Genomic DNA, 16,321 nt, shown 5'->3' with positions numbered 1-16,321 from the left:
TGATCCACAAATTTACCCACAAATACTGATTTTTGAATAATGTTAGTGTATTTACTGTACCTCCAAAAACCTAGTCACAGAATACTTTGTCTATGGTACAGTAATGGATATGGCAGGAAAGCAGATTTAAATATACCTATAATTTAAACTCTTAGAAACAGTCTAAATCTTATTGACATCAAAAGGCTTTGATAGCTAACAGCCATGCTCTTTATATTTTGGAATATCAAATTATATGTACATATACACAACATAGATAGGCTCTTAATAAAAAGCATTTAGTCTATTTTACAGTCTTCTCTGTTCAAAAAATTAAGTCTTCACAGATTCAACATTTCAAATCACCTAAAAATCATGAGCAGTTTAAAGGACATTTCCCCTCCCTCCCACCCCCCGCAAGCGTGTGCTGGAGATCGCTACTTTTCTGGGGCTTATGTGTAATTTCTCTCTCTGCAGAGTGCCATTTAAGATACACATGGAAAACTCTTCATTTAAGTATCAAACCGCATAAACAGAATTCATAATAGAATCCCAACCCATGACAATCGCAAATATTCCTGCTACAAATAACCTTCTGTAACAGATATTTGTTTATCGTAGTATTTGTTCTACAACTTCAAGCCATGCTGACAACATAGAAAGATTACTACAACATGGAAAGGATTTTCATTCAGTCAACTGGAGACTAAATCTATGTCATAATTTAAGGATTAATTGATAAATCCAAGCATATAAAAAGGTGCTTAACTACATAGCACTTAAATAAAAAAATACTGCATCTTTCAGACATCGCTAAGAACAAATAGAAAATTAACTATAATAATCTTTAAAATTCAAGTTGCAAGTTACTGAAGGTCACTTAAAATAACTGATTAAACAAAAGTGAGCGTAAGCCACATACCTGGGGTAGGATGAGGCACAAGCATAAAAAATGCAAAAATGTTTAGGAGTCACAATACCAGACCTCGTGGGAAGAAAAAGCTCGAAGGGTATTTTTCCTATCATACTATTTTTTCAACCTAACCCATTTCCTTTGCACAAGTTGTGAAAACAATGTCAAATTTAGTTCAACCTTTTAAATCACCATGATTCAGTATCAAGCTCTCACCCTTGCATTAAAATATATACACTCTATACATCATTCACCTTCCTCTCACTTTAAATATATACTGTACAAGCCTACAGAGCTTTTGCAGCACTTCTTTAACTTTGTCCTCTGTCACTGGATTGGTTCTACATAGTTTGCTGGATATAAACCAACTTGTCCATTGTCCAGACGGCCTTTGCACCAACCCTGCTCGTCTTCATTCTCCATTTTAGTTAACTCGTCACCTGCAAAAAGAAGGAACACTGTCATTTAACTTCCTGTTGTTACTGAAAAGGTGACAGCTTGTTATCAGTTATCTACACACTTGCTTTTCTTCCCCTGCCCACTCTGGACCCCTTCTGTGCTGTTCATGCTTTTGGTACTAGGAATACCACTTAAGAGATTTATATACGGGATGAAAGGCACCCAATTTCAAGGAAACAGGAAGCAGCAAATTACTTTGAAACTAAAACATTGCACTGAAGGCATTTCAAAAAGGTCATAGCATTGTTTTAAAGCACAATAAAGAACACAGTGATTAACAGTGTTATTTCACTCTAAGACCAAATACTCCCTTGTATCTAAAGGGTGAGAACAAAGATAGTTGTGGATAGTACAACAGCAAACAAGCAAAATCATCCTACGTTTTGAGCCAACAAAATGTCAGTGCAAGTGAGATAAACATTTCATTAGGCTTGCTATGAATACATACTCTAAGAGTCTGTGCAACACATAAAGAGGAAAACGCTACAAACATGAAGACATAGCAGGCATAATTCTCTGAAGACATAATTCTCTTGAATTATGCTTGCAGATTTTCAGTATCCCACTACTGAGCTGTCATACAGAAAGATGTAAAAGAATCTTACACCTCTCACTGTTAGGTCTCTTGCTCTCTTGTACTCATCTTTAAGAAATACAAAAATTAGGATTTGACTTTCACTTTTGTGACCTAGCTTTATAGTGCTGGAAGCTGATGTTGTAGCTCCAGGAAAAAAATAACTAAGCATTTGCTTGGTATGTTACACAACTGACACTGATTATCCATTCAGACATACGTGAACTGTAACATAACCCCGTTCTATCATTTACATCTAACCTCCTACATCCTCAGGAAATACTTTGGCATTGCAGAGCCTCCAGACTCCGGGATGCTGCGTGTAAGCACATGAACGTCCACCTCAGTCTCAGTAACATTTCCTCACGTACAACCCATTTGTGTCAAGTTACCACCCTAGATAAAACTGATTTCTGTTTCCTCTTAGTTAGCAATAGGAAATACATGGTGAAGATACTATCCACTTAATACAGTCCCAAATGGCTATAAATATACAGTCTTGGTATCTTTTAGGAGAGTAAAAGCTAACCTGGGGAGTATCAATTATTTGGTAGAAATGGACACGCTTTGTATTAAATCGTTATAGATGCATCTGCTATAGCTCTTCACCAAAAAATGTGAACACCTCATCTCCCTTAGTTTTTAAGTTTACCTGACAACTAATAAGAATGTTATGAACAAATGTTTGGCACTATGGACTGTGCCTAGCTTGGAGACAGTTTGCAAATTTTTCCCCATGATTTCTAGCACTGCAGGATGAAAGGGTACAGTTTCAAGCTTTCCTGCCACTTCTATGAAGTGTTAAAACAATTACTATCAAAGCCACACTGCCTTAAGAGTAAGCCTGAATGCAGCTGCATTGGTATTAACAGCTAGGATTTGGAAACTCTGATCTTGGATAGGTATGAAAATATCACCACATAAGTGTCATCTGCACAAACACTTACAGAGGAGACAGTCTCTAACAACTGTGCTAGAGATAGCATATACAGCAACATATTCTCACAACATTGCATGGTCTACAGTTGCTGTAGATTAAATTTATTCTCAGCCATGGCAGAGACAGTACGGTGAGCTAGACATATGGTAGATGGTTGCATCCCATCCTGTTACATGATTATAAAACTTTCATAAGGTACGAATAAACAAAGTTATTCTTCCTCTTTGGAAGCCTCCCACAGTTGTTTGCCAAGAAAAAGAAACAGATGTATAAAGCATTCCACTAATAAAAAGGAGCTTCATATATTAAAGTACGTTTATTTTTTTTTACAGAGCATATATACTACAGCATGTACCCAGAAGTGATCACAAAAGCTTTGTAGGCAAATTCTTTGAGCAGCCAAGGAAATCCCATCTGAGAGTATCTGCATATATTTAAACACATCCCTAAAATGCATTAATCCTTTGCTGACAGCTGCTTTGGAGTCCAGGCATAGCCTACATAGGAGTGAGAGCATTGTAAGTTGGCTCCTGCAGGACCTGGGGATTCTTTTTTCCTTAGTCTTTTGTAAGTTCAGCGTAACCCTGGTCACACCAATATTTCTGCCTAAAACCTAAGTAAGTTTGACTGCAGCCTAGCATGCAATCGACCCCTTCCCTACAACTGATGCAGTCATAAAATTTTATGTCAGAAAGTACTCTAATGCTCTTCCTTCAAAGGTATGAAGCCATTTTTTAAAGTTAAGGCCACATACATCTCTTACAGTTGATATTTCCTGTACTTTACTTCTACAGACCTCACACTGAGAGCCACTTGCTTCAAACAGTTTACTGCAAGTCACACAGCTGGTACTGAAGCACAGAATGTATTTAACCATTATATCTGTGCCTATAAACATTGCATAGTTTTGCCACTGAAAGGCTCATGACTTTAAGCCCCTGGAATGCCACCCTGTTGCTCCACAGGCACAGTACATATATTTCAAGAGGATTAGCACACTGACATCCCCTGCTAAGAAAAAAGCAGCAGTTAAAAGCCTACAGAATGAAGAATAACTTTAGTTTCTGTGCATTCCAGAGAAAGCTCTAAATGTTTTGTTACTACTGTCCTTCTGTCAGGGCACAACTCAGAAAAGTTAATGGACAAGCCAACTCATTCCTCCTCTCTGGAACCCTGCTATGCTTGTTTAGAAAGAGACTCAGTCAGATATACAAAGTTTTGCTACTACTACATCAACTGAAATGCCTTGATGCAAACACACGTAGCATGGGGAATAAACAAGGAGTTAGAGACGTGCACATGCCTGCAGGGCTATGACCTTATTGGCATCGTAGGGATGTGGTGGCATGGCTCCTAGGGCTGGAGGGTTGGAATGGGAATATACATGCTCTTTAGGAAGGACAGGCAGGGGAGGTGAGGAAGAAGTGTCACTTTATCAGTGATCAGCTGGAGTGCATGGAGCTCTGTCTGGGGATGGATGAAGAGCTGACCAAAAGTTTATGGGTCAGGATTAAAAGGAGCACAGGGACAAGGGCACAACAGTGGAGGTCTGCTACAGGACACCTGAGCAAATGAAGCCTTCTATAGACAGGCAGGGATAGTTTCACATTCACAAGCCCTGATCTTCATTAGGGACTTTGACCTTCCTGATGTCTGTTGGATGGACAACACAGCAGGGCACAAGTAATCCAGGAAGTCGACTGCATCAATAACAACTTCCTTTTCCAAGTGATAGAAAGGCCAACAAGGAGAAGTGCCACACTTGACCTTTTTCTCACCAACATGGAGGGGCTGTTGTGGAATGCAAAGCTCCAGGACCACTTTATCTGAGGTGGCAATGAAATGGTGGAGCTCGAGGTCCCCAGGGTAGCGAGGAGGGCGTATAGCAAACTCCTTACCCTGGACTTCAGGAGAGGAGATTTGGCCTCTTCAGTGATCTGCTTGGTACAGTAACGTGCGACAGTGCCTTGGAGGGAAGAGAGGCCCAAGAACACCGAGGGCAACAAGAAAAGCTTCTATAGGTACATCAGCAATAAAAGGAAGATGAAATGTGGGTTTCCTCTAGAAGGAAACAAAAGACCTGCTTACCCAGGACACAGAGAAGGCTTAAGTAGTCAATGAATTTTTCACCTCAGCCTTTACAAAGAAGTGCTCTAGCCACACCGCCTGAGTCACAGAAGACAAAAGACAGGGACTGGGAGAATGAAGAACTACCCACTGTAGGAGGAGATGAGGTTTGAGACCAGCTAAGGAACATGGAAGTACACAACTCACAGAATCACAGAACATTAGGAGTTGGAAGGGACTTCGAAAAATCATCTAATCCAACCCCCCTGCCAGAGCAGGATCACCTAGATTAAATCACACAGGAACTCCTCCAGGCAGGTTTTGAATGTCTCCAGAGAAGGAGACTCCACAACCTCTCTGGGCAGTCTGTTCCAGTGCTCTGTCACCCTCACAGTGAAAAAGTTTCTCCTTATATTCACATGGAACTTCCTGTGCTCCAGCTTGTACCTGCTGCCCCTTGTCCCATTGATGGCCATCACTGAGAAGAGCCTGGCTCTGTCCTCCTGACTCTCACCCTTTACATATTTATAAATGTTGAAAAGGTCACACCTTAGTCTCCTCTTCTCCAAGCTAGGGAGCCCAGCTCCCTCAGCCTTTCCTCATGAGGAAGGTGTTCCACTCCCTTAATCCCCTTGGTGGCCCTGTGCTGGGCTCTTTCAAGTAGTTCTCTGTCCTCCTTGAACTGAGAGGCCCAGAACTGCACAAAATATTCCAGGTGCCATCTCACCAGGGCAGAGTGGAAGGGAAGAAGGACCTCTCAACCTACTAACCACACCCCTTCCAATACACCCCATTGGCCTTCTTAGCCACAAGGGGACATTGCTGGCTCATGGTCATCCTGCTGTCCACCAGGACCTCCAGGTCCCTCCCACCTACACTGCTTTCTATGGGACCTGATGAGGTGTATCTGTGGGTCCTGAGGGAACTGGCAGGTGAAGTTCCAAAGGCACTCTCCATCCTATTTGAGAAGTCCTGGCAGTGCTGTGAAGTTCCCACTGACTGGAAAAAGGGGAAACACAACCACCATTTTTAAAAACCAAAAAAGGAAGACCCAGGAAACTCTAAGCCAGACAGGCTCACCTCTCTGCCTGGCAAGATCATAGAGCAGATCCTCCTGAATACTATGCTCTGGCACACAGAAATTAAGAAGGTGACCAGTGACAGCCAACATGGCTTCACTAAGGGTAAATCATGCCGAACAAATCTGGTGGCTTACAATGGGGTTACAGCCCTGGTGGATAAGGGAAGAAGTACAGTACATCTACCTGGGCTTTTGCAAAGTATGTGACACTGTCCTGCACAACACCCTTGTCTCTAAATTGGAGCACATGGATTTGATGGATGGACCGACTGGTCAGTGGATAAGGAATTGGCTGGATGGTCACACTCAAGAGCTGTAGTCAATGGCTCAACATCCAAATGGAGATCAGTCACAAGTGGTGTTTCTCAGGGGTTGGTACTGGCACCAGCACTGTTCATCTTTGTCAGCAACTTGGACAGTGGGATTGAGCACACGCTCAGCAAATCTGTTGACAACACCAAGCTGTGTGGTACAGTCAACATGCTGCAGGGAAGGGATGCCATCCAGAGGGACACTGACAGGCTGGAGAGGTGGGGCTGGAGACCCCTCCTATGAAGGCAGGCTGAGAGAGGTGGGCTTGTTAAGCCTGGAGAAGGCTCCAGGGAGACCTTATTGTAGCCTTCTGGTACATAAAGGGGGCCTACAAAAAAGCTGGAGAGAGACTGTTTACAAGGGCATGGAGTGACAGGACATGGGGTAGTGTCCTTCGACTTAAAGGAGGGCAAATTTCAACTGGATATTATGAACAAATTCTTCCCTGTGCGGGCAGTGAGGCCCTGGCACAGGTTGCCCACAGAAGCTGTGGCTGCTCCTCCCTGGCAGTGCTCAAGGCCAGGCTGGATGGGGCTTTGGGCAGACTGGTCTAGTGGAGGATGTCCCTGCCCATGGCAGGGGGTGGGAACTAGATGGGTTTTTAGATCCCTTCCAATCCAAACCAGTCTGTGAGTCTATGAAAAAAAAAAGGAGAGAAGCAAGTGAAAGGTAGGAGAACCACCACCTAAGTCTTGGGCCATTTTAAAAAACACTTTAGAAATACACTGTTCTGAGCACCACCATTCTCCATAAGCAGAATGGAAGTCTAGCAGCTCTTTGGTTAGCCACTCCATTAACTTGTTTACTATATTAACTTACAAATTATAATACCCATCTGAGACCTATTGTAGATGGTCTAGTAGTACACAGCTTACAAACCTCAGTTGAAACATAAGTAGAGCCAAAAGTCCTGAACTTTCCTTCAACACTGGAGTCCTGTTTTTTCATCTACAATTAGGTCAGTCATTACAGGAGAAGGGAGTAAGTGACCACCAAACAGGAAAAAAGAGACAAGATCAAGAAGATCGCCCATCTCGTTCTAACAAACTGAAGTTCTGTGTGCTTTCTCTAAACTACTGATGCCATCTTGTTCTGGAACTCCTAGCTGCTAAAACCTTTCGTGTACAATTCTGGTCGAGACAGTAGAACAATTGTCTGAAACTGGAGCTTGACAGGCAGGGGACAGGGTGTAGATTTCCCTTTTCATCACTAGAGGGTGCTGCCTCCGGGCTGGCCGGGTTATGGAAAACTACATCGCCTACCCCCGGGCTGAGTAAACAGCCCAGGCACTTGCTCAGCCCCTATGGCTGGTAGATTCAGCCCAGACAAACTGGAGACAGCAGCATCCACGGCGTGCAGCCATCGTGCCCCTGTGCAAACTTCGTACGTGTGGAAACATACCGTGGCACGGGTCTCTCCTGTCAATTCAACTGCCTCTTTTCTGTTCTCCCAACTCCCACAGCAGCAAGGTAAAAAAGGAACAGTTTGTGGCTCAAGGGAAATATGACAACCTAAGAGGGGAAGCATGCAGCATCCTAGCATAATGCAGGATGGAAAAAACAGGTAAAGGGTACGGTGCTTAACATGAAGGGGCATGGAAAGAGAAAGGGGGAAAAAAAAATCTGTCTACATCTGAATTCTCAATCTTTAAGAGTTAGCACTGTAGGAAGTTGGAGGGCAAGAGAGGGATGTGTCCAGTTCAAACAACAAAAAAAAGCTAGCAGTTGATTAGATACTGTTTTAAGATTAGTTGCTCTAGTATTATCCTTTGAAAGATGACAACCTGTGGGCTTGGCATTTCTACACAGCTAAGAGCAGCAGCTGTTACTGTCACCAACTAAGAGAGAGAGGAGATCGGATTATCAGCTCTGCAGCTCATTTTGTTTAGGAATACCCTAAACAGATGCATCCCAACACATTCCAAACTGATGAGAAGTCAATGCTTCCAAACAGGGGGTACCAAGAAATGCTATCAGGGGGTGGATGTGGGTGTGAGAGAGACAGAATCCTGTAAGGGAAGTTGTACATTCAGAGAAACAGGTGATTTCAGAAAGTAAGAACTGAAGAAAAAAAGACTCCTCTCCCCGCTTTCTCCTTTTGATAAATATTTTAAGTGAATGCAGTAAACTTACCAGCTTTAAAGCTGAGTTCATCTTGCTCTTGGCCCTCATAGTCATAGAGTGCACGTACTCTCACCTCCATTGCAGGAGAGGAGTCTTCATCAAATGGATTAGTGTCTCCGTTTGCATCAGTAGAGGAGAAGGGATTGTTGGACTCTTCATCAGACCAATCCGTAGGGTAGCTTTGGTTTTTCTCATAGCTGCTAACACTGAAAACAAAGTTTAAAATTCTTTTCTGCTTTTAAAAATAAACAACCAGAAATACCACTAAGATACCAGTTCCCCTAAGAACACTTAAAACTTTGCTCTAATGCTCAGCTCTAAAATATTATTTCTGGTATCTTCTCACCTATCTTTAGCTGACAATGCCTCATTCAAAACAAACAAACAAAAAGCATTCTTGCAAAACATTTACAAAGTTGGAAAAAGGCAAAAGAAAAAAAAAGGTATCAAAGACAAGCTCCCAAAAAATTCCAGAAACGTCTCTATGAAGAAATATATATAATGCATGGGATTATTTCCTCTAGAAAGGTAAAAGGTATGCTGGTAGTAGATATGAGGAATTATCTGGTTTAGGATAAGACATTCAAGCTGTTTTGCAGAACCTTCCTCCCAAACCCCTGTGCATCTCTACAATAGGTTCCGACACTTTTTGTATGTTGCAATCCACCAACAAAGGAGCTTTATTATACTGCAACAACTCAATTGTTTAAAGAAAAGTTCACTGTGGAGCATGCACATGCCATTTAAGAGAGTGCTACGACCCCCCTAGTGTGCGTACTGAAGTAACAGGCAGCTGTTTGAGAAGGTCCTAAACAAAAAAGAAAGCAATCATAAAAGCAGATTTATTCAGCAAGAACACACAGAGCAGTACAGCTCCAGAAGCAGTTTCACTAGGAAAAGGCACCAGGTTCAACATCTTACAGGACTGGTAAAGGAAGGGTAAAAGCAGCAGCAGTTCTGTTAGCAACTGCCGATAACCCCTGTAGTTTCAAGCCAGAGATCAAGGCAACAGATATATGGCATCTGTTAGGAAAGACAAGTTAGGTTACAGTGTTGCTCACATAACCGCTTAGACATGCACTGACTGGCACAGTGTTACAGAAACCAAAAATAGAAAAACCTGGATAGAGAAAGTGCAAGTGTGAAAACAATTAAAAAAACAACATTTCACCAACTTTTTGATCTTATTGTCCTCCTTTTCACTGACAGTACTCCCAGTATCTTCTTCATCTTCAAAGGGATTGTAACTTGATTGTACTGACTGCACTGTGTTACTCTGGACACTAAGACTGCTAATTTGGAAAAGAAAGAGCATTATGGTGACCCTATCTGCTTAAGAGCAGAACACTGTCATTGGTGTCCCACTAAGCAGTTTCTTAGCAGACCCCTTCAAGAAAAAACACAACCACCAAAACAAGCAAAAGCAACCAACCAACCAAAACCCCAAACTTATATCAAATGTAGTGTAACACCCAAAAGCTTGGTGTCACAATCCTCCAGAATTATCATGTCCTTTGTGAACCTTATTTTTTTTACTGCCTGCAGTGAAAGGCAGTGCAATTTTTCCGACCAGTTTCATCCCTTTCTGAAGCAGCTGATGTTAACAGTTTTGTATTAACTGAATCCAGAATTCCGAAGCAACTAGACATTTTGCAAGCTAAAGTCTCAAGGCATAATTGTCATTTCTAGAGATAGGAAGACAGCAGCAGACTAGCTACCAGATTAGCTACAGAAAATTCAGTTTCTCATGAAGTTTGGTTTGATTCCCAATGGCAAGAGAACAATTCCTAAAATATTTTGTAAGCTTCAGAAACACATCACTAGAAACGCTCCAGATAAATTAACGTTTGGTTGGACAGTGACTTTTTGATCCTGTAGCGCTTTACTGTACTTGAAGAAAGTCTTTTCCAGGTAGCCTTTTTATGCTTTTTAGGCATAAAAAAAAATAAAAATACCTGCTATGTTTGTTAGGCTGTGAAACTTGATCTCCTGTTTGATTAATACCAGTCAGAGTCACTCCATCAGAAGCCTTCTTCTTTTCTCTTCTACTGAGAGTGCGATTCAGATCTGCAGACCACTCCTATCAATGAATGCAAAATGTGATTGAGAAATTTAATTCAAGAATTATCACATTTAATATTCACAGTTACAGTATACACATCTATTCATACAACAGTGTAAGTAATAGTAAGTTACTCTGTTTCAGTTACAGTTCTCATCTAGTTCCTACCCTAGCAGTGCAAACAGGTATCTGTGCTACTCACTAATTCCCAAGGTCACACGTACTTCCCCGCTTTGCATTCTGAACACCTTGATTTAAAACACCAGACATCTGGCAGACAACTGCAGAAATCAAAGGACTTGGCTAGTGCAGCTCTTTAAACGTTGTACTGAGAGGGCTCACTGTTTCAAATACTGCCAAGACATCTGGCTTTAAAAGGTAAACTTCACATTTTATTAAAATACGTATTATAATCTAATCTAAAACAGGGCTTATTTCTCAAGAAGTGCTCCAAGAATGACCTAGGGAGAAGCTCATTTTAAAATTCATTCTATACCACTTCTCCTGTCCCTAAGACTCGAGTCTTTGAGATTCTTTGCTTTATATTTAATGAAATTTATTGTCCTTAAAAGCCATCCACAAGAGTTAAGGCTCAAATCAACACAGCTGTTGACAAGAGTCACGATGCCATTTGTAAAGTATCCTCTCCTTGATGTTTTCAACTAATTCAGATGTTTGAGAAAGCAGATACACAGGCACAACGAGACCTACTCGGAGTCTAACTGAACTGCGTATTAATGTAAAGCAGGAACTAACGGAGAACAAACTGGACACAAGCAAATATCCTACACTGAGACATGTTCCATCTCAGAAGCGTGAGGGGTAAAACAAGAGAGCCAGGAGGTAACTTGCTATACAGAAGATAGCATTTGAGAAGTAGTTTTAACAGGATCTGAATATTTGGAGTTACTATGGTTTGTGTGTAGCACAGTCTTAAGTAACTTCTGGCCAAGCTTTCACAGATGCCTCGTTATTTTAACTTTGTAGAAATAACATACAGGATTTCTAAGTTACCACAGATTAAAGACCACTGACCTAAGCATATCTGCAGTTTACAATGCAATTTCATATTCATTTGATCATGACTTTTTTTTTTTTTTTACTTACGTCATCCTTGTAGCATGCAAATGAGAAAAAACTTAATTAGAAGAACAACAAGAGTAGTATTTAAGCTGTTAATTATAATGCTTATGAAAAAGGATGGTTATTTCCACACAGAGAAGTAACTTTAGATCAGCGTTTCAGGCAAAGAAATGCAGCGATACTACGAGTTTTCTTCATCAAACCTTCTAATTAAAAGTTACACAGTATTTTAAAAATAAGTGATATTTTCATTTATGGTTAGTAAGGGAACAGTGAACACTCCGGTGTTGATGTTCCACTCCATTAATTTAATGCCTAGAAATTATTTCAACTAAATCCATTACTCTGATCAAAACCAGGCCAAATCCAGCTATTTGATATTCTGGTAGCTTGATCTACACTGATACTTGTTTTTTGTAGGCTCTGTTAGCAGAACACTGCTTAAAAAAATCTCCTTTCTTTTGAAGTTGTCATTCAGCAATAAAATTACCAACTGTTTAAAGCTGGAGCATCTTTAATGTAACACTGTTGAAAAAAGCGTAGTTGACACTTACAAATACCAAATTTCAGGACTGACTGAAGAAGTTTGAACTGAAAATTTCAAAGTCTTTGCTACCTACACTATAATTACCTGCCAGCAGCAACAAGATTGAAACTGAAGTCTGACACCAAAGGGGAGAAGTAAAATACACAGGATAACATAAACAGGTGTCAGAGATGTACCAAGTAAACCATGGCTTACTAATTAGTGAATTCAGTAATAACTTTAGCTTAAAAAACAAGTCACTAAAGTTTTCTGGTTTAGCCCTTTTTTATTTAAATAAGTGCCTGATATAATCATCTCCAAAAGCTGGGAGATAAAGAGAATCCAATAGAGATTAAGAAAACAAAACTAGAAAACTACTATGACCTTTAAAAACAAAATAGACAAAAAATATCACTGCTAAAAGCATGAATTTAAGTTACATCAGAAAGGAGTATGATAAAAAGCAAGAGCAAAAGACATTAGATTAAACAAATATGGGTTTTTAAGTACTTTGATCTTACCTCAAACTGAGGCCAGTTCATTGACATCCCTGGACCCTGATTAGCTCTAAACCACCGCAAGTCTTCAACAGCATCTGCTGTTTTGATGTTCTGTTCCAGTTCACGGTAGATGTTTTTGTAACTGCAAAATGTATTTGTCTTTAAATTCAGTGAAACGTTTAGAAACATGGCAAATCCCCTAGTCAGATTAAAAAAACCCCAACAGTATTTCAAAGACCACAAAGAGATACGACTGATCCCCTGATCCTAGGCCATGTACACATTATATTTGCCCTACAGACTATGACTATAAATACAATTGTTTTAAACAAAAAAGGCCAATATGGTGCAATATGGAGTATAAAGAGCTCTTAACCCAACAGCCACAAGGCTTAAAACATGAGACACAGAAATGCTACTCCGTATTCAAGCTAGAGAGAAATTTGGGAATCCCTTCCAGACCAAGTCACATAAAATTTAAAATTAGAATTTGTTAATGCTACATTGTCGATGAGTCAAACTTTCTCAAAAATATGCTTTTAAGTTTCTTAATTTCTATATATTACTTGACTGCTTTAACATATATGCAGTGTGGTTTTCCCCACGTCAGTGGGTCTTTGAATGGATTTAAGCAATAGAAAGGCATGTATTTTGAAAAAGGGGATAAATAGTTTTTGAATGACTCACTAGCTATCAGTTAAATTAACAATAAACTGGAGGTTTATTATCCCCATCTGTAGAAAACAGGGCAGGGCTATTTTCTAGACTGTGCAGCTGAGCATTATGAGTCTTAAGGTTAAAAATTGGACTTCCTTTTGGGTTTTACTCTACATGTTTTATCTCTGTGTATTCAAAGAGGTAGGGATAAGGAAATAGATAAACAACTACAATTTCTTTGCCCTAATAGTTATTTTCTTCATTTACATCTTATTAATGTACCATAAGATGCCACTCCTGAACCTCTTAAGTATCTTAAAAGGAAATCATTGACTCTTCACATGCTTATCTTCTGTAACCTTCCCGCAACCTTGCCCTTTAAATCAACTATTAAAAATTTATTTTGGATCTGTAGTTTATTTCAACCCAATTTAACTCAATTCAAATGGGCAACAACCCTATCTTTTTGCTTTCCAAGGAAATAGAATATGTTTTCCACAGCAGTTCAAAAGAACTTTGAAGCAACTCAAAGTGACAATGAAATTAATATAGGTAATTGTGCCCTTACCTATGATTTGCTCTGTATTTGTTCTTGCTCCTGTATTACCGCTTTTGCTTATGCCAGCAATAACATTTGTGTGACTGCATAGCCAGCCAATTTGGAACACTGATCAAGGTTAAAACCAAGTCAAGATTCTTCCTGTGCTGTGTTACCTTGAACAGCTCCTTAATTCCACTGGCTGGAATACGGTAACACTTTGGTCATTAGCAGAAGAGGGAACAGAAATGAGCAGCTAGCCAGGAACACGCTTTCCTCCTCTCAACCAAAGAGCCAGAGCACACAAGAAACTTTGCTGTTACAAGCAGATGCAAAATTCCACTCATGTCACAACATTTGCTGCAAGTATTCCAGTGCCTGTCTTCTCAAATGCAAGAGAAAACCCCCCAACATTATAACCACTGCCCTGCTGACATACCAAAGTGGCTTTGTATCAAAATGGCTTGTAGTGGTTGATGACATGCACCATGGCCTAACAAAACAAGCTGCATGAGCTCTGGTTTGAGTTCCCTAGCAGAAGTTTAGACTTCCTGGAATGTAGCAAGGAGGGTCCAGGCAGAAAGAACAAAGTACAAGACATGATTTATATGTGCTGCTTACAGTATAAAGAGCAGACTTTGAAGTCAACATGTACGAGAGTTCAGCAACAGTCAACCAACGGATCTTTAACATTTATCCCCTAGCTAAAGTAATTTCTTCTAATATTTTAAGAATAGAACTACAAAGTTCATGCTGTCTTGCACTAAGAAATTCTAATTTGTTCTCCAATAAACACACAAGACACATAACACACCGAGCCCTTCCTTTCCCAATCTCTGATCAAGCATTTTTTTGACTCTAAGCTCTGAATCATTTCTAATTGGCACACATTTGATTACAAAAATACAAAGCGAATGAGAATTTTTTGGTTCGTTTAACACTCTTAAATAAAGCTGGCAAATATTAGGGATAATACGATCTTAGACAAAGCAAACCAATTTTATTTAAACAAACTGAAGCAACACATTAGAAACAAATCAGATTCCAAATCTGATCTACTGCAAGCACGGACTACTTTTCACCTAAAAGTATTAAGCATTAATTTTGAAGCCTTAGAGTTTTACCTTGCAGCATTGGACAAGTCGAGGTGTTTCTGAACTTCCAGCAACACTTCACGAAAGAAGCGTAAGCGTTTTTCCTCAAACTGCTGACACTGTTCAAATACCTGCTCCATATTTTCCATATATTGAGGAGTAGCATTGTCTAATTCTTTCAGTGATTTTTCATACTTTTCTTTTGTCTGGGGAAGGAAAAACAAACCGTTGGCAACATATTTTATTACTACCCTACAGAGTAGCAACGGCCAATATTTAGACCAGAAGTTGCCAAACTGCATTCTCTTTTTCTGACCACTGTACCTACATTAGGTCACCATGAGACTTATCTAACAAAATAGCACAAAAAAGTTCCAAGCCTCTCCACTGGCTTTTTAACAGAAGCAGTGGTGATTGCTAATGGGATACTACAGATATAAAAGCCAAAGGAGCCAGAGAACAAATCAGAGCAGGCAGTCTTTTTTGGGTTACAGGTCTCTTATTTAAAAGACCTCAAAATATTTTCAAAGTGCTGTCTTCTTCTTCAGTTATCTTCATCATCCACTGAGAGTTATAAGCAAAACCCCAAACATGGTATGCATCCCTGCAACATGAATTGCAAACACTGCGAGTGCAGTTAAGAGAAAATCTCAGACTATAGACTAATTTACAGTAGTAGTCCACAGACAGGAATTAAAAAGATCCCACCCAATGTAACATCAGCCTTCCAGATCACGGAACAGCATTCTCAAAGGGAAGAGACATCCCTGGAGAAAGTCACACAAGAAAAGCTTCTTGGTAGCAGTTTGCTAAAGAGATAAACCAAACTAGGCAACAGAATGGCATTTCCAGAAAAGTATTTACTTTTATTTAAAGGATTATGAATTCAAGTCCAGATACTGTCAGCAAGTTTTAAGAGCCCATCTCTCAGCCTCTCAAATAAAGATACCTCAACATTCACTACCAAGTAAAACTGTCCTAGAAGTTCGCTGCCTTATCCTGCTTCATTCCCTGCTGAGAGTACTTATGTGAAATAGAGGCAACGTGTTAGTGATTCCTCAGGGAAGAACTTGGCAGGAACACATGCATGGCAGAAAACTCTAATAAGCTTTTGTATAGGACTAACTGAAAGTGTGCTGCACTGCAGTCTGTGTCATGTTCTGAAAGAAAAAAAAAGCTTAAACGTACACAAGCTCTAGGTTAACAAGACTGCATACAAACAGCACCTTAGCACACAGTATACCTTTAACACGTCCTGCTTGCTTCTCTCCACTTTGTCTTGCAATTTCTTCAGCTGTTCAGGATTTAGCGCTGGATCAGCTTTACTGTTTGTTTCTCTGGATATAGCCAGTTTCTCCTCTTTGCAGGCTGCATGGTATGCTTTCTTTGCAGCTTCCACCTACAAAGTAGATT

General features: G+C 40.2%; 1 protein-coding gene across 1 annotated transcript in view; it reads right to left on the bottom strand.

Moving 5' to 3' along the window:
• Positions 1–401: 401 nt before the first annotated feature.
• PACSIN2 (protein kinase C and casein kinase substrate in neurons 2) overlaps positions 402–16,321 on the bottom strand; it is a 64,265-nt gene continuing 48,345 nt past the window's right edge. Inside the window, exons 5-11 of the mRNA XM_084266292.1 lie at positions 16,152–16,307; positions 14,939–15,114; positions 12,641–12,761; positions 10,404–10,528; positions 9,624–9,740; positions 8,458–8,654; positions 402–1,332 (exon numbers count right to left, since the gene is read on the bottom strand). Coding sequence (XP_084122418.1) covers positions 1,220–1,332; positions 8,458–8,654; positions 9,624–9,740; positions 10,404–10,528; positions 12,641–12,761; positions 14,939–15,114; positions 16,152–16,307 — 1,005 coding nt within the window. The 3' untranslated portion in view covers positions 402–1,219. The remainder of the gene's footprint in view (positions 1,333–8,457; positions 8,655–9,623; positions 9,741–10,403; positions 10,529–12,640; positions 12,762–14,938; positions 15,115–16,151; positions 16,308–16,321) is intronic.

Source organism: Gallinula chloropus (assembly GCF_964237585.1).
Source record: "Gallinula chloropus genome assembly, chromosome: 1".
Taxonomy (NCBI): domain Eukaryota; kingdom Metazoa; phylum Chordata; class Aves; order Gruiformes; family Rallidae; genus Gallinula; species Gallinula chloropus.
The sequence above is the reverse complement of the archived record's forward strand: the minus strand, read 5'-3'. Positions and strand labels throughout refer to the sequence as shown.